This window comes from Pogona vitticeps, chromosome 2 (assembly GCF_051106095.1).
Source record: "Pogona vitticeps strain Pit_001003342236 chromosome 2, PviZW2.1, whole genome shotgun sequence".
NCBI lineage: Eukaryota > Metazoa > Chordata > Lepidosauria > Squamata > Agamidae > Pogona > Pogona vitticeps.
The window spans coordinates 208,829,428-208,852,237 of record NC_135784.1 but is presented as its reverse complement, the minus strand read 5'-3'; the positions used below and the strand labels follow the sequence as shown (position 1 = coordinate 208,852,237).

At 41.4% G+C, this 22,810-nt stretch overlaps 1 protein-coding gene across 2 annotated transcripts in view; it reads left to right on the top strand.

Annotated features, from left to right (window-relative positions):
- PLPPR1 (phospholipid phosphatase related 1) overlaps positions 1-22,810 on the top strand; it is a 149,392-nt gene that overhangs the window by 57,816 nt on the left and 68,766 nt on the right. For both annotated transcript variants that reach the window (XM_072991999.2, XM_020791152.3), the window contains exon 2: positions 17,378-17,487. In XM_072991999.2, the coding sequence (XP_072848100.1) occupies positions 17,425-17,487 (63 nt within the window). In that variant the 5' untranslated portion in view covers positions 17,378-17,424. The remainder of the gene's footprint in view (positions 1-17,377; positions 17,488-22,810) is intronic.

Sequence of the window (22,810 nt, the reverse complement as noted above, 5' to 3'; positions counted from 1 at the left end):
GGAAAATATCAAGCAGTCTGCAGTATTTTGATCTTTGCCGTATTTTGATCTGAGCTTTCCAGATGACACACTGAATTTAAGCAAAGCCATGCATTCATTTATAAGAAAGACATCATCTTTGTTCTGTTGTCTCAGTTGTTTTGAAATAAAGTAACAGTATTGACTCCATTAAAGCTATTCATTTTTCCAGGTCTTGAGTTTTGAATTGAGTTTTTAATTTCCCAAGGAGCCCTATAGCCTAAGCCCCTTGATAATAATATACACACTACAAGCAGCTCTGCAATCATCATGTTAACTTTTTACAGAGATTGCTCCATACACACACTTATACGTAAATAATCATATCTCATTTTAGATAAGCCCACTGTAGATCCTCCTCATTGTTGCTAGGCTACAGTGAACAATTAGGATCTACGTTTTATAGCACGGGGAGAGAGAGAGCGAGAGAGAGCTTGCTTAGTTCTGCCAATGAGAACAGCAGAGGAACAAGGTGACTCTAGTTCTTATTTCATGAATATTTTGTTGTTGTAGTAGTTATGTGTTGTCAAGTGGCATTCAGCTTACGGTGACCTAAATGTGTTTTCAAGGTATGGGAAATATTTCAGTAGCATTTTTTTCCAATGCCATCCCCCCAGTGAATTTCTAAGGCCAAACGGTCATTCACATCCAAGTCTTCTGAATCCTTGTCTGGCACTTTGAGGTGTGTATGTGGCATTTGTTCCTCTGTTTGGGCCACTGTGGGGATGGGCTGGTTTGCTCCTTTTACCAGCAACCGGATGATGTAAGTGCCAGCACAAACCAGCCAATCCGCAGAGCATTCCTACCTGTACTTTTCTGGGTCCCTTTTAATGCTCCTCTTTTTTAGACATGCATAAGAACTCCCCATTTTGCTTCGTTTTCAGCATGTTCAATTGCTGTGACTGAACCAAAGCGGAGCTTGCTGCTTTAAGTTTCCCATCTGGTTTCAAGTTCTCAGTTTCATTAAGCTGGGCCACTTAATGATATTGGGAAATTAAAAACGCTTGCTCCTTTGTGGAGGAGGAGAAGGAGAAAGCAAATTATTTTCTTAAGGCTGTTAGGGTAGTGCTGATAAATCTTGTTCCCAGGAGGAGGAGAGGAGAAGGAGGGAGATGTTTGTTTTCTTTCTTTTCCTAAGGGAAACAAGCCAGATAGGGTTGCTTCAGGTGCATATGCCATGTGAATACAAGGATCACATCAAATAGTATATGAGACTTCTATGTGGCCTTAAGCAACCCTGTTAATCCTGCTCCAGCCTGCTAGAGTTGAGTCATCTAGCCAAGCCCTACAGAAAAGTCTACTATACCACAGTGGCTCTCCTACATAAATATTTTAAGGATCTGCAAAGGGCAGCCCTGGAGCAAATCTGGTCCATTCAGTTAATAAGACTGCATGCAACTAGATTTCAATTTGAAAACATATGGGCTATACAGGTATACTTATGAATGAGGTAGGGTAGGAGTAAAAAACAGTTCCCTGCTGAGTATGTTTCATAGCTCATGTTGGTTTGCTGCTGTGTAATGTGTGAAACAACTCTAAAGCCACTGCTAAATCTGTCCATCGAGTCTACACACAGACATTGCCTGTGAGAACAACTTCACATTCATTTTTTGTGATACTACAAGGGAGAATATGAGGGTTCCCCGCCTGCATATTTGGGAATGAGTCCCATGATTGGAAAACAGCGAGGAAAGAAAGCCAAATCTGTGAAATGTTTAGGGATGTGCTGCTCTTGATGAGACAATAGAGGATGGCACAAGGGAGTTGACACATTCTTACATCCTTGCATGATGATTAAAATAAATGAATAACTTGTTCTTTGATCTCTAGCCTTAGCCAGTGAACTGAGGGACCAGATTTCATTTCTGGGTTTGCATATATGGCCACCACCCCTATTTGTGGGCTGTCACGAAGCATTTGTTGAAGCAAAAATGCTTTTGTATATCCATACTAATTGTACTGCGGATTTCAGAAATATGTAACACAGCTTTTAAGAGGTGGCATATTACTTTCTCAGCCAAAAGAATGCATTACAGACTGACAGAACATTACCTTGTATAGATTTCCTCAAACAATATGGATCCCTTGTAACCCACTGGAGTGATGGTGACTGTGTGTAATTCAGAAACAGAGTTTTCCTCTGTCATTAATATGCTGTAGGGCAAATAGAAGTCTACCTTGTTCAGGGGGACATCTTCAGAGAAAGGTCCCTTGCATTACAAGTGTAGCAAGAGAAACTTGCATGACACTTTTTGTCTTTTCAATGCTGATACAGATCCAAAATGATTCTGCTCTCTGTCCAGGCTGCTGTTTTGTATCGGCATACATAAAGGGCTACAGCAACTGTGAACAGCCAGGAGATGTAAGAACACTTAAAAGGAGAATTGGTTTCTAATGAGTCAGCTGTGATCTCGGTGGGAAGATGAATGTAGGACAAGCTTTATGTTTCCTTAGGTTTTACTACTGTCTGGAAAAAGTTACAGTCTTTGGAGTACTTATAGGATTAAGACATGTCTGGATCAACTACCAGGGTCTTAGCGAAAGCTACAGTAGGACTGATATGACAGTTCGACACTGGGGGTTGACTGCATAATTCTCCAAATGGCGGAGCAGATGAGCCTGGGCTCTTCTTTAAGCATGGGTCACCAGGCTACCAGCAGTGCCTCTCAAAGGCAATGTGGAGTCATGGGAAGCTAATGACTTACCGACTTTGGGTCAGAGAATGTGACAGATGGGTGAATAAATGCCTTGTATTTATTGACGAGTAATTTCATTCAAGACTGGAAGGAACAAATGATTCAGTGCCTGAATATGTATTGCTTGCTTGTTAGCATTACCAATAGGGAGTCTCCTACAGACATGGGGAGTAAAGCCATGCACTGGATAACCATCTTCATTGGGGCTGGGAAAGTTAAAAAAATACCCTTAGGTTACATATAGAATAGCGCTGTTTGCAATAGCAGCCAGAAATATTCAAGCTAATTTTCTGAAAGCCATTGTGATCAATTGTGTGGGAGATTCCCAGATATGAAGGGTCTCTTATTATTTTAGATGTCTTTGATTATATCATGATTTTATTTGACCATACAGTGGTGCCTTGCTTGACGAGGATAATTCGTTCCGTTCAAATAACTCTTACGCGAAATCCTCGTCAAGCGAAATTAAAAAAAAAACCATTGAAATGCATTGAAAACCGGTTCAATACATTCCAATGGGTGAAATACCTGCTCGTTTTGCGAAGATCCTTGTGGCGCAGTGGTTAAACCGCTGTACTGCAGTCAAAACTGTGCTGACGACCTGGGGTTCAATCCCAGGTAGCTGGCTCAAGGTAGACTCAGCCTTCTATCCTTCTGAGGTTGGTAAAATGAGTATCCAGCTTGCTGGGGGGGGGGGCAAATGTATAGCCTGCATAATTAACTTGTAAACCGCCCGGAGAGTGCTTGTAGCACTATGGGGCGGTATATAAGCAACACGCTTTGCTTTATAGTGCGACCATTTTCTGGTGCCTGTAAAGCAAGGAATCCATCCTAAAGCACAGCAGGGAGCCATTTTGCACAGCGGGCAGCCATTTTAGAGTTGCCGATCAGCTGTTTTATAATCGTCGTCTAGCGAAAAATTGGTTCCTGAAGCAAGGAACCAATCATCGTTAAGCAATTTTTCCCCATAGGAACATCGTTTTACGATCGTAGTATCGATCGCAAAACTTCGTCATAAAGCGATTTCGTCGTTTAACGCAGTAATCATTAAGCGAGGCACCACTGTATCTGTATTTTAAACAATTGTGATGGCTTTTAGCTAATACAATAAACTTGAACACCACCACACTCTATCAGTCTCTTTTTGTGCTTGATTAATGCTAACTCTGCCCTTGACAGCTAGGGGACGCTTTCATTTCACTTGCTTTTCATAAGAATTTCCAGAAATTTAAAAATTTATTCATATTTGGGATGGAAAAAAATGTAATGTGAGAGGGAAAATGAAATTAACAGATTTGCCTACCCAAGAAGAGAGCCTTGGTTGCTCAGTACTTTAAAGTCCAGCTTTATGTATTAGGGATGCCACCTCTTTTGCCCCTAAAATGTCTTAATCTTTAACAGCTACAAAGCAAGCATATATAACATAGTGCTCTTCATACTGCGAACAGCTGTACTGATTAAATTTGAATATATGCTGGAGAATTTTGTCTCAAGTTGTTTATTTTATTTTATTGCATTTCTACTCACCCACCCCCAATCTAGACCAAATGTTTACTCTGGTTTGCACACATGCCCTCATACGAGATGAAAAGAAACACTTTTTAACCATTTGGAATGTGGGAAGCAGCAACACTGATGGATTTCTAGTGTCTCTTTCAGTTACTCAGTTTCTTCTAGGCCAGAGGAACGTGGAACTTGAATCTGGGTTTTCTAATTGATCTGGGTAGAAAGGATTTGTGATTCCACACAGTTTAAAAATAGCCAGGATAAAGAGGAAGTGAAAAATAAACATCCCTGATGTACTTCCACTTGTACTTATTGCTTATCTCTTCACCTCAGTGTTGTGCATCTGCAAAGTATGATTGTTTGAAGGGCTAAGGGTGAGTCATGCTCAGGAAATACCTTACCCTGTCATTTTGCCTCCCCACCTTCAGTCATGAACGATTCATGAACTATCAATAGTTCCTGTTAAGAAGACACTCTCAGTGGACCCTTCTAGGCTCTAGAATTACCTATCTAGCTGTCTCCCTGTTCTTTGGCTGGCACTTAAAGACTATTTTATTCAGATGAGCTTTGGGTCAATCTTACCATCTCAGTGCTGTGCTTTTTTCCATAAGGTACTTTAAAAGTGTGTTTTACACTGCCTTAAATGTGGCTTTTAATTCAACCAGCCATTCCCTTACAGCTTGTCCCAACTGGTTTACATTTAAATAATCCTCTTCCTTGGGGTACCTTTAGTCCAATGTTCACATGTAGAATGGTAACAATCACCTGACTTTATTCATTGTTAGAATTCTTGAAAGGGCCACCAAGCTAATGTAGAAAGTGCTGTATATGCGCAACTTAATTTTTTTAAAAAGTTGGTAAACTTTATTATTGCTAGAATTACTTTAAGAGTAGTAATGAAACTACTGTAACTAGTAATAATACTATGTAATAATACCAGTAACAGAATTATGTCCTGCCTTGTCAAAGTACCTTTCCTCAGAAAACGATATATGGACCGGTTATTTCTGAGCATGTGCAGAAACCTTCCCCCTAGTTACTTTCTTTTAAAGAAGTCAGTTAATGGTGCAGTGCTATAAATGTCTACTCAAAAGTAAGTATGGTTGGATTAAGTGGAATTTATCTGAAAGATAAAATGACCCTAAAATGACCCAGAAGGGGACTGGAGCCAGCATCCATGTCGTGGGATGATATGCACCCAACTGAGGAACCCTACGGACCGGGAGTGGTTTGGTCCAGCCCCCCAGTGAGTTTTCCACATCTACAAACTGAGTTTATGTCATCAAGTTATAGACAAATGTCCAATATGAGTTGTTTTGACCTGATAGAAGTGATTGTAGAATCTCCAAGTGTTAACGTTAATAAAGTTGTTGATATTTCAGAAAAGCCTCAGTCATCATTTCCCGCCAAAAAGGAGGAACTGCCCAGAGTTTCAAACAAACCCTAACACCGTTCCTCTGTCTGCAAGTGGCCCTTTTGGTCCTCTGTTGGACAGGTGAGTCTAAAGAAATCCTATGGTGCCTGGGATGCCATCACCTGGACTGTAGGGACAGAGCATAGACTTGGTAGAGCAAAGTTCTGTCTTATTGAAGAAATTGCAGAAAAGGAAGCCCTTCAGCAAATAATTTCCATTCCTTTGCATCTCATTTATTTTGCTCTCTCGTTTTGCCTTGGAGTTGTGCCAGGCTAATGGATTAACACAGTTGCACCGCCAAGGGTTTGGTCAGATTCTCTTTTGAAAAATAAAAATACAAATCCTTACCCTCTTGAGAAGTTTTCTGGCTTATTATTCCCTAAGGAAAGGTCACAGCCTCGTTCCTTGCCTTCATTCTTTCATGATCTCTGATTCGTGAGATATCCTGCTTGCTGTTTATTGCCTGGATTTTTTCCAAACCTCTGAAGAAGGTTATAGTAGTGTGGGAGAGGTTGGCTCCATGAACAGTTTACCCAGATCATTCTGTTGCCTTAGGTGGGGCAGGAGACAAAATAGTGTCTCCCATCTAGCTCAACATGTGGGGTGGGGGTAGGGAGACTGGCAACTGTCTCACCACTGTTTCCTACTCTAGCATCTGCTGTTAAATGAGGTACAAAAGTAAAGCTGGCCTTGGTTTGATGGATTCCTTCCTTCCTTCCTTCCTTCCTTCCTTCCTTCCTAGCTAGCTAGCTAGCTAGCTAGCTAGCTAGCTAGCCATCTTCTTTATATTTATTGGCATCTGTTTTTGTTTTGTTTTGTTTTTTAATAGTTGGCTGGATAGCTCAGCGAGTTACTTGGGTTGGAAGTTCAATTCGCTGCTGTTCCTCCTCTGGGAAGAGTCAGCCTGTGTGTAGTCTTGGGCAAGTTGCACAGTCCCAGGACACCCCCAGAAGACAGGAATGTTAAATCTCTTCTGAGTAGTCTTTACCTGGAAAACCCTGCAAAAGGGTTGCCGTAAGTCAGAACTGACTTGACAGCACACAAGTATTTCTTGGTGAATCAGGGTCATTGAGCAAAGCTTTAATATTGAGGATGACAAACTTTTCAGGCTTTATTTATCTGTGAACTATTTGGACCCCTGTGTTCTTATTGCAATTGTAGCTTATGGGGGAAGGATTTGGGTCCATCATTGTGGAAACTGGGCATTGCCAGATGCTCATAGTATATCTTACTTTCTCCATCTGTGCTTGCTGTATGCTTTCTTTTTCTCCAGTTGTGTTTCCGACAAGGTGTTCCTGCTTTTAAAATACATACAGTATTTACTATATCTGTATTGGATAGTTTTCATATGGAGGTGATTGTCCAGCCACTGTTTGGTATTCTGTATTTCAGATTGTTAGAAAATGCGTACATATCATTGGCCCTATTCAGGCTCTAAAGTACCTGGTTTCCTCAACCTGCTTTGAAGATAGTCATCATTTTATTCATTTGATTATTACCAAGGAAACTGAAGACATTTTCTAGGTTTGTTGCTTAAGTGGAAAGCCTTGAGCAGGAAGTGCTTTTTGGAGTCCTCAGATATTGCATGAAGAAAGCAACAGTGCAGGTTGGGGGTGGGATGTTCTCCTTCCTTTGCATGTTGAGGACATTAAGGATTGAATAGAGCCATCAAGTTCTTTGACCCAAATCCAACTAAATAATTATGACCTCGTGGTGCAGTGGTTAAACTGTTGTATTGCAGCCAAAACTGTGTTCACGACCTGGGGTTCAGTCCTAGGTAGCCGGCTCAAGGTTGACTCAGCCTTCTATTTTTCCAAGGTCAGTAAAATGAGTACCCAGCTCACTAGGGCATCAATGTGTAGCCTGCATAATTAACTTGTAAACCGCCCAGAGAGTGCTTGAAGCACTATGGGGTGGTATATAAGCAGCACGCTTTGCTTTTTAAAAACCTATTGGCCTAAACGTTGGTGGCAAAATGTCACTAGTTAAGAAGTCAGTATTTGTATTTCTTGTTACCTGCTGAAGTCACGTAACCCAGGTGCAATAGGAAATATAACCACTGACATCTTAACTAGCAGTAATTAGCCACTGAGATTTCTGCTGGTGAGCTTAACTATAACTGGTGTAAGGGACAGGATTGTAGCCTGTGATACTATCATCCCACTTCTGAGCTTTTGGGTTGTTGAGACATTTGGCTTGCTATTTATAGCATGCATTTTTTTCCAGCATTGCAGTGAGAATAGCTGGAGAATAGGGTAGCTGCTGCTGGTGTACCAAAAGTGAAACACATGCACCCATGAACCTGAAGGGTTCAGATTGGTCTCTAGCCCTTGAGAAGCTGTTGCAGCCTCTAACTGAAAAGTGTGCAGGAACAACCAATAATAGCACATAGTAGAGTACAGAACTTTAGTCATCATATGCTGATTCAGTTTTCCTTGGTAAACAGTTACTTATTTGCCTTAAAGAACTGCTAGGTGAAAATATATTTCCACCACCATCAAAATATATCTGATGATATTTGAAAAATAAATTTGCTTAGCTGAAAATATGTGACATAGAACATTTTATGTGTGGTTATTTGGGACTGCTGATGGAACAGGAATGGCCTGCCACACATAAATATTGACTTCAGTATCCTTCCGCAAGTCTAGATATAACCAGTCCCACAGGTAGAACCACAGGATCACCCAGACCACCCTGAGAAAACACTAATCTATAGGTAAACCTTTGAAAAGAATTCCTGAAACTCTTTTGGCTGAAATTTTGAACAATCCTCCCTTTTGCAACCCTAGTTAAATGACTAGCAGTAGAGAAGAAGCTGTTGTGCCGAGTAATAATAGTGTTTTCCTGTGTTCCATTATTAGTCTTTCCCTCTTCAGACATCTCTAGTATAAAATTGTTCACTCAGGCTGATATGTTTGCAAAGAATTGCTCATACTGAGCAGCAAGAGATATTGTAACATCTCTACGTGGCTTAGCTTCTTTTGAATCAAGGAGACTTGTGATGTCAAGATTTATTTATTTATTTTTGTATTCATTGACACCAGAGCACAAATACCCCTTCAGGAGACAACACAGCTGCTCATTGTACATCAGGACCCCTAGAGAGCGTTCCTGCCCAAAGGTTGCAAATTCAGAACTTGCTCACACACACACACACACACACACTCTCTCTCTCTCTCTCTCTCTCTTTTCTGTCTGATTTGCCCCAATTTCATATTGCAGATTGATTCCAGGCTTCAAGCCTCCTCCTTCTGGAAGGTGAGAAGCTGGAAAGAGATTCCCTCTGTCAGAAAAACATCTGCTGTTGATTCCCACTGATGAAACATCAGCTGACCAACTTGAGCTGTCAGCAAGCCATCAGACTGGCAACAGATGTTTAGTTAGCATCTATATTGCTATTATGGTTCTTTCTGCACAATGGGCTTCAGCTTGTTTAACCCTGTTCTTTTTCCCTTGGGAACTATGAAGATCTTTCCCTCCCTTACTTAGAAGTAATGTTGCCATCACCCTCTCTGTCCTTTCTGTAAAACAGGCAGGAAAATAACACACACACCGCGATAACTGAGAGAATTAATAAACAAAAAAACCTCCAAGCCCTGAGGTCTTGCCTCTCCTTGAACTAGAGAAGTCACTTAGGAGCTTGTGTAAAACAAGCATCTTTTTCTCCCAATATAATGACTTGAATATATATAAACTGTAAAGAGAGTGAGGAGTAAAGTAAAATAACTTTTGGTTATATAGTAAGAACTGGATAACTTGTAACTCTCTCTCTCCCCCTCCCTCTCCCTTGTGTGTGTGTGTGTGTGTTTAAATAAATTGGATTTGGTTTACAAATCCTACTTATTACTTTTTGAAGATAGCAGTCACAAGACATTATACACACATATGCAGCTGGTCAGTGCTGGGATACGTTGTTTGGGTGGTATCACTGACATAACAAAAGGCTGTGCATGTTTCACCAGAGGCATTCATACAAAGTTAGTGTAAAATTGGGCTTTGGCTGTGACAGTTTTTAACCAGCCGTGTAAAAAGGAGCTCTGGCTGTTCACCCAGTTTGATAGAAGTGATAATCCAGAAGTCCCTGTTTACTGTTTAAATGGAAACCTCGAGCTTGGTAATGCAGTTTGGGGGTGGTTGTCATTTTGGTGGTCATACACCTCAGGTAGGAAAGGTAGGTAAGGACCATACATTCATATGGATGAATTAGTGAATTGCCACTCACATTACTTGGCATGTACCTGTTCATTCAGGTATGCACTTCATAACCTTGCTGATGTTTTGTAAGTGGCAGTTCACAGCTGTGAGTTATGTAGTTTAACCTACGCACATGTAACTCATCAAAAGAATTGTGGCCAGTGGGTGTCACGGCTCAGTGTGAAATGGAATCTCAATCAGGACCAACACTGGGACCACCAGCAGCAATTTTCTAACATTAAAGGTCCCCTCCCATCTCAAGGCCAGCAAAACGTTCTCAGATTGAAAGCGATCCCTGGGGTGCCTCAGAACCTAGGGTTTGCAGGGGAGGGGGGGGATAGGAAACTTTTAATTAATGATAAAAGGCCACAACTCATGACTGGTGACCTCATCAGCCTCATGCATGTGAAGCTGTGCCAACAGGCTTCTGGCCTTTAAATAATCAAGTTAAGGTACTTCTGATATGGATCGAAGATGATCCTATGCACTGAACATACAAAGTATTTGGCACATGCTTCATGCCAAATACAGTGAAACAATCAGAATGTATCACCATGCAAACTGTTGAACACTCACTGTTGGTTATCGGTTTGATGGAAAACAGCTATCCATCCTTCACCGTCCACTCCCAGCCACTGCACAGCTTCTGTCATTTGACAGGTTCCCCCTTCTAGCATATGGCAAAGTGAGGTGGTAGCCTCACGCAGCAAATAAGAGGTGCTATTAATAGGGAACAAGGCATAAGAATAGGCTCCAGCACTCCCTTTCCCTCACTGTTAGTAGAACAATGGAGTAATTTCACTGATGCTGTGTACCAGTGACCTGTGAGAGGGAAGATTCTTCAGAGCAGCCTGGGCATGGTTCTGATTCCCTGAGGCAGTCCCTCTGTTCTGGGGGAAGCTTTGCCAAATGTTTGGTTTCAATAATCAAACTGCAGATGCCTCTATGTGGTTGTCTTGTGGGAGGAGTGGGGTATGGGAAATGGGGACGTGATGTGGATTATATGCTGTGCAGTTTTGCCTTTGACACATGACCCGATTCACTAGTTTAGTTTTACAGGCAGAGACCTCTGCCAGGTGCTGCTGAAAGAGTCTCTCTGGGGATCATGTGTCACATTTGGTAGCACAAGAGAAAAATGGAGGTGCTTCATTTCCATGACGGAAATGAAAAAAAAGGGGAGAGGGAGACAGAGACTGCTTGCTTTTCTATCTTATGACTTCCGGTTGCTGCTCCTGTTTTTTAATCCATTCATTCTCACCTTTTTATATCTCATGTCTCTGTAGCAAAGATCCTGAATCCTGCTATGACAGAAACAAAAAGCCCGCTTTTTCTAAAGAAAGACATTAACCTGTTAATGTGGTGGGCAGAGAAAAGGAGGGAGATTAGATGAAATATCAAGTTTCCAAAATTATGCCTAAAAGTCATAGGTGGATAATTTGTGGGATGTTGGATCAACAGGAGACAGCAGATCACACTTGCAAGAGAACATGGGAGTGTGAGGAGAGAGAGAGGGAATTCTTGATAAATGTTTTGACAACTGTTTGCTATCTAGGTAAGTGCTGTCTATAGCAGGGGTCCCCAACCCTTGGTCTGCAGTCTGGTGCCAGTCCGTTGGCTTCCCAGGACTGGGCCGCGAGACAGATCTCCGCCCCCCCCGTGCACATGCGCTCGCGGGGGTTGTGTCGTGCTTGCAGGGGGTTGTGCTCATGCACACAAGTGTGTCGCACCCATCTGTGAGTGTGACATGCCCGTCCGTGAGCATGACACACCAACTCACAAGCACGGGGGTGCCCCTGCCCCCCCGCACATGGAACCCCCCCAACCGGTCTGCAGTTCCCAAACAGTTGGGGACTGCTGGTCTATAGCAGTGGTTCTTAACCTTTTTGAAAGAAACGCCCCCTTGAGCCATTGAGGAAGTTATCATCGCCCCCCTTTTTCTTATTTATTTATTTATTTATTTATTTATTTATTTATTTATTTATTTATTTATTTATTTATTTATTTATTTATTCCACTTAAATCCAATGACCCCTGAAAACAAAATTCAATTCCAAGAAAATGAAATGTCCCCAAAAAGTAACATTTAATGATTTAGTTGCAAGCCAATTTTAAGATGCAAAAAGAAATATTAAAAGGGCATAAAAACAAACCACAATACAGGAACTAAAAATTTCAAGACAAAAACTCTGAAGCTAAATTAAGATTGGAGGCAAATATATATTCATGCAGACTGTAAAAAGGCTGCAGCCATCTTAGCAGGTTTGGCTTGCTCCAGTGCCCCCCTACTGCTCCCCTTCTGCTCCAGCGCCCCCATGCCACCCCTTTTCGTTCTACCGCCCCCCTGAAAAATGAAATCACCCCCTGGGGGGCATTATCGCCCACGTTAAGAACCACTGGTCTATAGCACTTACTGTATTGAGAATCATTGTCTTAACAGATAACAGCACCATCATTATCAATGATGTTACCATCATTATCAATATCTGTTACCATGAGCAACCATCTTATTCAGCTAAATGACAGTAGAACACAGGTTGGCCCTGTACTCTGCTTTAAACATTAAATAATGTGTTTACTGAGAAAGATATACACCATCATTATAGTCATACCAGTCAACTGTGGCTCCCTACTCTCAGAACATCTGTGTTGTGATCTTCTGGCTTGCATGTTCTCTGTTTCAGCCTGTGGAAAGCCACATGTTTTCTAGGTAGGGGCATACCTGGAAACTGTGATGACAGTATGACTGTATCCACAGGATCAGTACCCACAGTTTTATTCATCAGCTGCCTGAAAATACGAAATTAAAAAACCCAGAAGGTATATTATCAGAACTAGCCGCTAAAGGGAACCAAGGATTATGCTATATTACGCTTTCCAACAGCCATGGGCCAGAGGGCTTGAAACTGATCCACCACTGATCCCACAGTCCTACTGTATTTTAAAATGAAAAGCAGAATGTTTTGATCACCATGTTGATGTGAAAGAACTGAGGAACAGGATGCCAGTGCATGAGCCTCATTGCTACTTGTTCTTGTATAGGGAATCCATTACTTCCTTTGTGTTCCTAAACTATTGTGCATGGGTTGTGAAACCACATGGAGATTTAAAAGTGAATGTTTCTTTATACTCTGATAGTATCAGGGAATATATACACAAGGAGAGACGTTTACTCAGCTTGCAATGTAACTGTGGAAATGTCTTGGCGAAACGCGAGGCCTTTATAGAGAATTGCTGCCTTCTTAGACTCTGTGCCAATCCATGCTTTCCCAGTTGCAGAACTGTGATCAACCTTATTCCTTGGTGTACACCTTTTCTTATGGCCTGGAAAAGTTACTTTTTTCGATTAAAACAGCCCGAATCTCTTGAGCTAGTATGCCCAATGCCTGTGCAGGTTGGGGAATCTAGGTATTGTCTTAGTCCTGAAATGTACCATATTTTACCGTGTACAAGATGACACTTTTTCCTAAAATAATCAGAGGAAAAACTGAGGGTCGTCTTATAAATGGAAGGAATCAGTCACGTGCGCATGCGCTCGGGTGCCTCTTGCTGCTGCTGCTATCGCCCAATTGCCTCTTTCAGAGCTCATGGGTTGTCCCCTCCGTGACTGAGGCAGCAGCAGCAGGAGCAGGAGGCAGAGACGGAAGCGAAGGAGCATTCTTACACGCTCCGGTGCCTCTTGATGCCTGCCTCCCCACCACCCGCCCAATCACCACCTCCAGCGAGACTGAGGGGCTCAGCTCAGTCTCTGCCTTGTCCCCTCCTGTGGTGGAGGCAGCAGGAGGCACGACTGAGGTGCCTTTTCTTGCGTCCTTAGCAAAGGAAAGGCAGCAACAGCTCCCCTTCCTTTTTGCTAAACCCAGTGTGGTATAGCCAGTGGCCACACTGTCTGGGTGTTTTGGGTATCTGTAGTCCAAAATAATAATAATTTTTCCAAAACAAAAGAAAAAAAACCCAAACCAATAGTTTCAGGAAGGTGATACCTGCTTTCACAATGCTCTTCTCTTCCTTTACTGCTGAGGAGAGGGTTGTTTCCTGCCTACTCTGGTAGGAACGCTTCAGTGGGAGAGGCTCGTGAGTCATGGCAAAGGTAGACAAAGGCTGTGTCTTGCACACTCTCAGCAGGTTGTCCAGTTCCAGTAAAAATAATGCTAGGCTAGGTGGACTAATTGCCTGACATGGTGTGAGACAGCTTCCAACGGAGACTGCTTAAGTCACTTCTTCTGATTAATACTGAGTGATCCTGCAGCTTCTAGCCTACCGCCCCATGTTGCTTAAAGCACTCTTTGGGAAGTGTACAATTTAATTATGCAGGCTGCACATTGAAAAGCATCGTTGCACTGAAATGTACCTCCCCCATGTTGATTTAAAAATAAATCATGCCTTCCAGGAAGGATATTTTGTCATGGAAGGTTCTTGGTACCCGTCTATGTTTGTTAGTGGTTGTACCAGTTGAAGTCTTACACTGTTTGGACAATGGGGTAAGGGGTGGGATGAAGAAATGGGGAACATTAAAGATCAGTCAGGCACATTTAATGAAGTACTGTAAATACTCTTCCCGAGAACCCCTGATTTGGAATCATCAACTAGAATTGTCATGGAGTTTAGTAGCTCTGTTCCTCCCCCCCCCCCCCCCCCGATAGCCAGTGGACCTAAGACAAATCAGTGGATGTAGCCTCTCCTTGGTTAAGATGGGAAAACTGGTGTGGAAAGTCAACTTGCTACAATCCTGTGCATCAAGCTGCTATTCAAAAAAAATAGGAGCAGGGCCAGGAAATGAAGTGGCAGAAATGTTTGCCCCTGCATCTTATTCAGATCCTTCCTACCATTTGTGTTTATATCTTGGGGCTCGCTTCCTGTACACTTTAGTTCTTTATTAGTAAGTGCTGCTGTCACTGGAATACCACAAATTTGCCTTTGATGCAAAAAGATCCCTTTGGCTAATTAGGAGCAGACAATTTAGTACTTCCATTTCCCTTTTGTTTGGAGGGAACCTGCAGGCATTGCTACTTGAAGGTGATATTCAGGTACACAGAGAGAAGCCAAGGGCACCATGTCCCTTCCATGCATCTAAATCACAGTAATCAATCCTTTACAGATTTCTTCTGCTGTACACTAGGCGTATCTATTCAAAATTAAGCCCCATTGAGTTCAATGGAGCTTATTTTCAGGTAAGTGGTCCGAGGATTACCATAGTACATCTGTTATACATGGGGAAAATATTTCCCCAGTGTCTCACAGCAATTAAGTTTTTCATCTACAAAGCACCATTTATTACCTTTTGATAGCCAGCTGCAAAGAAATGATTTTAGCTGCCATTATTTTCATTGGTTAGGACCATTTGCAGTATGATTCATTCAGACAACATTGCTGTACTTATCTTGTAAGCATTTCATTTCCTCACAAAATAAATCAATTCCTGCTTGCAGGCTATTGCAAACAAAATGAATTTAAAAAATAATAGATCTCACCCAGCATGCAGATGATATTGCCAAGTTTTTCCTGGCATTGCTGCTTCCTGCCATGCAGAAATTTAACAAGTAAATCTTTGCACATCATTTCATCTTTATGCCTTCACTCTTTGTGGAAAAAGAAGACTCAAACCCCATGTTTACATTTTCTTGATCAAGCAGCTCTTAAAGGTATAGGAATTGTGGGGTGAAGCAGCTGCAGGGAGAACACAGCAGGTTAATTTACAGAAGAAGCCTATCATTGCCTAGACTGCAGTTGTAGTCAAAGCTTCCTGAAGTTCCTTTTTTGCACCACAGTTCTTCATCTGGGGCAGAAATTTTGAGCTGCACCAAAGTTTCCCAGCCCTGTTCTGGGGGAAGAGGAGAAGGAAGTAAGGTGAGGCTATGTGCTTCTGCCACCACTGCTTCTTTAAATTATCAACCACTATGCTTCTCTTAAATGCCTAGTTCTGGCCTAAGGTTGAAAATATATTATTAAACCAGGCAGTAACTTACAGCCTACCTCAGCTTATTAGAATTTCCTCTCCTTCCCCACATTCCCCCTTTCCTCCTCTAGGGATAAACTCTTTTTCAGGGTGAGAAGTTTGCCTTTGTGGCTTCCTTTTCTTTACTACCTTTGTGGTTAATTTCCAGTTCACAGAATATGAATTCCTTGGCTCTGTATTATCCCACCACCACCCCCGAGAGAAAAGACAGTAACCTACACCTCCTTCTTCGTGCTTCAAGGGCTTTCAGGAGGTGTGCATGGGATAAATTAGGTGAAAGTGGACCAGCTTCATGCTAATGAATTCAACGTCTCTGTGTTATCTAGCTGCGTTACCTTCTAATGCCACTGTTCTCTTTGAAACTAGGGAGTAGACCTGGTTGTACTGTACAGCAGGGCAGTGCTAGTGTTGTAGGAAGAAATGACAAGGGAGAGCCTGCTTCTGTGGGACTGATCTCATAGCTATTATAGCCATTCCATGGGACAGAAAAAGATGCATAAATCACCAGAAAGGACGAAAGGATAACATTTTGTGTGCTAATTTATATGAGCCAGGTTCAACTTTAGAAGTGATTTTTATAGTTTTAATAGTAGAACACAGTACAATGTGTTATTTGTGTAACCAGGGCAACCGTATTGGCAACCGGGTTGAAGTAACGTCAACACAACAGGTTTATCTCAAAATGCAACCTTCTCAGCTCTATGCTATCTTTTGGGAGGACAGTTTTCTATCTGAAGGGCTGCCTGAAGGTGATCCTCCTTTTGAAACTGCCCTGCATTTGAAGGGCTGCCCGGTCTGACTTAAAAATAGCCATGAACAGAGAGACCAAGGATCTTGAAGTGGCCCACTCATAATGAGCACATGCACAGCAGACTCCGAAGGAAGGCAGGTCACAGTCTTCCCCACTCGAGGGAGATGCGTTGTAATTATTAATGTGCACTGTCTTTACCAAAAGGCTTGGAAACAGAAATACTCTGAGAATAACCTGAAAAATCTGCCAATTATTTTAGAACTGCAGCACTGGAAGGGAACTCATGGATCATCGAGTCCAACCCCTATCAAGAAGCCACTGTTGGGAGTCAAACTCCCAACCTCTGCTTTCACAGCCCGAGACTTAAACCACTGAGCTATCTGGAAGTTCCCTGTCAAAGTGCTTTTGAAATTTTAGACTATAACTTTTGAAAGTATGTAGGTGTTATTTATTATACCTATGTAACTTAAGTGTTTATTCACCTTAAAAGTAATATAGCAATTACAAGTTACATTACATGCTTAGAAAAAAGGAAATGCAGGTAACTTGCTTCTTACCAGTTGCTTCTAAAGACTGAGACACCACATAACAGAGTTAAAACACACCTTGGATGACTACTCTCATAGCCAGAATAGATAGCCCTGAATACACAGGCTACTGGTTTCACTAAATGTAAGGCACCTTCCAGTGCCTATAAAATTTAAGAGTCTTGAATATTTACATTTGTTTTCCAGCGTACTGTGTCACCATACTATACTGCAGATACAAATCACATAGCAAGAACAAGTAATCTGTTTCTAACTTCTTGTTGTTTGAATAATCTTGCTTTCTTTTCTTGCCAGCCTTGGACAACTTTGGGCACTCTTAACCTGTAGAGCTGTGATGAGAAATGGCTTTGGGGAACAACACCCAGCGAAGTTACTCCATCATCCCATGCTTCATCTTTGTCGAGGTAAGTTAAGCTCTTGGACTTCTGGAGGTTGAGAACAAACATTTCTAGAATTTCCAGCAGTACTTCTAACTATAATGTATTAGGTAAGTTGTTGCAAAATGCAACAACAACAACAACAATAAGAACAACAACAGCAATGTATTGCCAATGCCATTGTAAAAAAAAAGTGACTCATTACATTGCTTATTTTTTTACTCATTACTTCTTAATTATTAAGAAAAAAAACTTATGATGTCAGGAGCAAAAAACAAAACAAAACACAGAATTCAAAATCCATGTAAACATGCCTTAAAATGTCCTCTACAAGTAATGTACGAAAGTATTTAGGAAAGTTAGTCATTCTACCACACTGAGAAGTAACATAATTCCCAATTACCTATTATGTTACTTTAGAAATGAAACTTTATTTACTGTACGGGAGGGGAACAGAGTTACAATGGATTTGTAATTTGTTACCTACAAACTTTGTTGATCTCATAATCATACTGAATTAGATTGGAAAAGAAAATGTGAGCAAGACATGATAACTAGTGGGGCTGCAATCTTAAGCATGTTGGCTCAAATCCTTGCAGGAGGATTATGCTTGCAGGAGAAATATCATATGTGTCTTGACAGGAAATTGCCACTCTAACCATTGGGGCGAAAGTGCTACAAAGAAGCAGCCTCTTCGCCACCAACGGTTAGCAATTTGAATTCCCCGCCTTCTTCCCCTGCCTTTTTCTGGTTGTAACTCGAACCTCCGGTTGCAAGTAGAAGCAAAATTTTGCGGCTAGAGCTGGTTGCAACTTGAAATGGTCATATGTCAGGATGTAAGTTGAGCCACCACTGTACCTGCTTTGACAAGAATTAGAGGAGATTTTCAGTCTTATACAAGTACAATCATGATTATGTTTTGATTGTATGCAACTTTATTTGCATGATTTAAAAAAATGTTAAAAGAAGTGAGTCTGTGTTGGAAAAAATGGGAGGGGCAATCGGTTGTCCTCCAGATGTTGATGACTTACTGCTCCCTCATTTAACAACTAAGCTGTTGGGTTGATGGGAACTGAAGTCACACAGCATCTGAATGGCCAGATTCATTACCCTGGAACAGACAGTCTTAATGTTGAGTCTGAGAAGGCTTAAGAAGGTACTTCTGATTACCTACAAAAGGACAGCATCTGATTTTGTATCTATGCTTAAGAAAATAAGAGTGAAATTACAGCTTTTGCTGGATGAACAAATTATACTTTGTTCACATACCCTTGTTGAAAACATCACATGCATGTAAGGTCAAAGTACAAGATTCTTTATCTCTTAGTGTAATCCTGGCCTACCATCAGTTTACCAACCAGATGTGCATTGCAACACTCAAATCGTAGTCCAGCCAAATGTTTTGCTTCACTATCTATGCTTTGCATATGTTGACCACTCCCCCTAGCATTTCACGCACCTTTGCATTTTCATGTCTTTCTGTTGTGATGAAGTTGCGATTTTAAGGCATATGAGCAATTTAAAGAAGTTTCAAAACTGCCTTGGAGGTAAGCATCGTAACCATCTGTGAATCAGTAGCTTTTCTCTGTAGCTCTCAGAAAAGCTGTCCCCAATCTGTCCCGTTCTGAATGAGGAAAGGGCACTTTTGAACTGAAGATGATGTGGCCAACTACAAATGTTACATCTGCTCTCTTCACCCTAAGCCAGCATGTGAATAAATAGGACATCTAATTTACTTGCATATCCCAAAGCTACCCCCAGTGGACTTAATTAACTTCAGTTTCATCTGAGTTTTCTGTAATGCTCCAGGCAAACAGCAGAGCTCTTTGGTTGCTAGATGAAATCAGTGTGTGGGTCTTTTCAGTTCTCTAGTCATGACTTCTTTTCCTGGCAGGAGAAGACAGTTTTCCTGGTTTCTCTACATGTTGATCTCCGTCCAAATTCTTCTGTTAACTTCATTTTCATTTCTGTTGCATCTGCTGATGGCTCTTTTTAATTCATGAAACATCTAGTACTGTTACTACTGTTACTATTGCCACTACTCCTTTTACTCATACTCCTAATACTACCATCCAAGGCAGTAATAAGTAAGTGGTCAGTGCAGTGAATCAGTTGCCGAGTCATATTGTTTCTGAATGTTGAGGGAATTTAAATCTCTGAACCTTCTGCCATAAGAAAACAATAGGGAAAAAGCTAGAACTTCTGGTCCTTTACTGTTTTATGTGTGAAATGTTTTTCTAATGTCTGGCATTGGCGTGTGGCATTCTTCAGCTTGCAGCGTGAAATGATATAGCCTTGAAGAAACTGTATTATGTCGCAACCCCAACTCTTTATTCCTGTTCTAAAGGCAGTTTTGAGTGCTTGTTTCCTCCTTACTTACCACCATGGTGATCACATTCTCTTTCAGGTGTATGTTTCTCTCTAGGGACCTTTCATGCTTGGGGCCTAGATTAAGGGTCAGATTTGTTGGGCCTGTGACAAGGCCTAACTCAGAACACCAAGTCCCAGATACTTCTAGACCTGCTCTTCTTCCTTGTTGTTGTTCCTTAGTCATCTGCCCTTTCTTGAGTGAAACAGTAGTGAAAGAAACAAGGAGAAGAGGAGTATGCACCACATTACTGTGCATATTAGGTAGGAGATGTGAAGGGAGAGAGCATGTGTGCATTTGGATGAACGCCGTTTGGAAACACTACTGTATTGAACTACAATTCTTTTGTTGGCTAGTGGATTCTGCAAGTTGTACTCCCCCCAAAGTAGCTTTTCGAAGCTGTATCTGGATTTTCCATGTTCTGAACTCTATAGGTTTCTAAGCATAATTGTCAGTCCAAAGTATAATGATCTTGGGGTGGAGCCACTAGGGATGAAGAAGCTGGGGATGGGCTGAGCACACATGGATTTATTCAGCACTCTGCACTATTTGTCAAATTTGTGGAAGGCGACTTCTTAGAGGGACATCTGGACATTTCTTCAGGAGAGGATGAAGAAAGGGAGGCTGTGCAATATTCTACAAGGGTAAATTTGGAAAGCACCTTTTCCTCCCTGGTACTCTCACAACCACTCCCCTCCCCGAAACATTTTGATGCAGTTACAGTTCCAAGTGAGCAGGATGGCCAAGACACATACTGGAAGATCACTAGTACATATGTGCATTCCACTGGCCTCAGGTGCGACAGGAATGAAGCGAAAGTTTTCTCCCTTAGGTGTTTTCAGGCTCAGTCTTATCAACTGTAATTTAGACATAACAACACATGAAACAGTAATCCTGTGGTTGCCTTCTACCACTTCAACCCTGCATGTGAGGATACAAATGACAGATGTTCCACCATATGCAAGAAAAAGATATTCTTCTGTATAGAGAAACTAGTATGTCTGAGGAGGGGGGAAAGCCAGGTGACACAGAATATATATTCCCTGGCATTTTAGTTTTTACTGTACTGGGGAGTTCTTAATGAAAAGAAACAATGTGACTGTGCTATCCATCCCCCATTGGGACTCTGAAATGGGACGAAGTAGAAATTGGTTTGTGTCTGTATCTTTGCGCTATGTGCCATGAGCCTCAGTCTCCAAGGAAACCCTGAGGATTTCCCACCCCCATCCCTTCCTTTTCACAGACCTAGGGAACAGGCATTGAGAAATCAATCTATCATTCCTTCACACAATCAATATTTTTTTAAGAAATGAAAGAAAACCACCAAGTCTCAGAAGTCTCGGGTCTCTTAATTTATAACCAGACACGGATATCTCCAAAGACTTTAAAAAAAAAGAGCTCTCTAATATGTGAATGATAAATCTGTCTGGAAGTGCAGGTGTGAGAGTTATAAATTGGCCTTTCTGTACTCAAGGCTGATGCAGAAGTAGAAATAAATCAGGTAACAGCAGAGGGGAAGATGTGACTGCTGCTTGCTGTCCCAAATATTTCTCCTGGCTACAAATAATGTCAACATAAAGGTTTGTTTTAGGAAGCTGAATGAGACCGTGTGGTTCCTTTACAAAAAAAGGAAAAATATTGGTGTCTGGTAGTGTTCTTATTTATGGTCATTTTAAAAAGAACTACACACTCATGAGAGTTACTTTTTGTTTTTTACAATTCTGTGCAACTTCTGTCCAATGCCTATTGTAACATTTACTATTTTGTGTTCTGCTTTTACATATCATATCACTGTACTTTCTGTCTAACTGCCTTCCCTTATGGAAACAGAGAGAGGCCCTTGCAGGCCTTCAAATTTTATCTACACTGAGTGTTTTCCATTTTAGCTGTGTTGATTCACTTTGATGCATCAGAATTAGAGATGGGATTTTCAGATTTCTTGGCCAAAAAATCCTATAGGTTTCCATTTTAGGAGTTCTACCTGATAGACAGACTCCTTTCAGACACCGAAAAGTAACTCACCTGAGAAAGGTGGAAGGCTTTGAGACCTAGCTGGGCCTAGGTCTGTTTGAGCTTCCTGTGCTTTCCCCAGTGCTAGCTGGGAGGTTTCTTTTGTGCAGAGGAGCAAATGAGGTGCATTTGGTAGAGTGCTGCTTCTTCACATTTCTTCGGGTCCTTTTCAAGAAGAAAGGCAGGGTAAAAATATTTTAAATAAATAAATAAGTTGATATGCAGCCTTGCAGAGAGTGTCCCTGCTGAAAATATGATGGCATTATTTAAGGAAGAAAATATCCTCTTGTCTCATTCTGAACTTTAAACTGGCAACTTTCATGTACATGAAGCCCAAGACATCTAATCTATAACATCAAGAAAGGTTACCTCAGCATTTCAATCTTGAATTGGAATAGCTGCTTCCTTTTAAAACTGGACAAAAAGGTGAAGCAAGGGGCTCATTAAACAGTTCCCAGTCATTGGTCAAACTGGTATCTATAGAACTCAAGAAACTGAGCTGTTGGAGGGAACTGTAATCAAACAGTTTTATTCAGCTAGTAATTACTTGGTTAGAACAAATCAGAGGTCCATCTAGCTTTGGGAGTGGACAATGTTTGACCTTCCAGAAGTCATAGAATCACCACTCTTATAAATGCATTACTGTTGGTTGCCCCAGCTAGGCTGATGGAAGTTGTAGGCTGACAAAGTCTGGAGGGCCACACATGCCCCTGATATGGTCTAAAATTTTGTTTCCTCAAGTGTCCAGGTAGAAACATCTGAAAAGTTCACAGGCATGATATGAACCTGACTGCTGTTCATTCCCAGAATGTCAGTTTGAAGTTCACCACTTCACAACATTTAAAATTTTAATGGCCATTAATTATTGACACACCTAGGAGCTGTCATGACTAATATCTACTAATTGATCAGTCAGATTGTCATTTACATCAATAACCCCACCTCTCCTTCAATATGGTTAACATACATAAC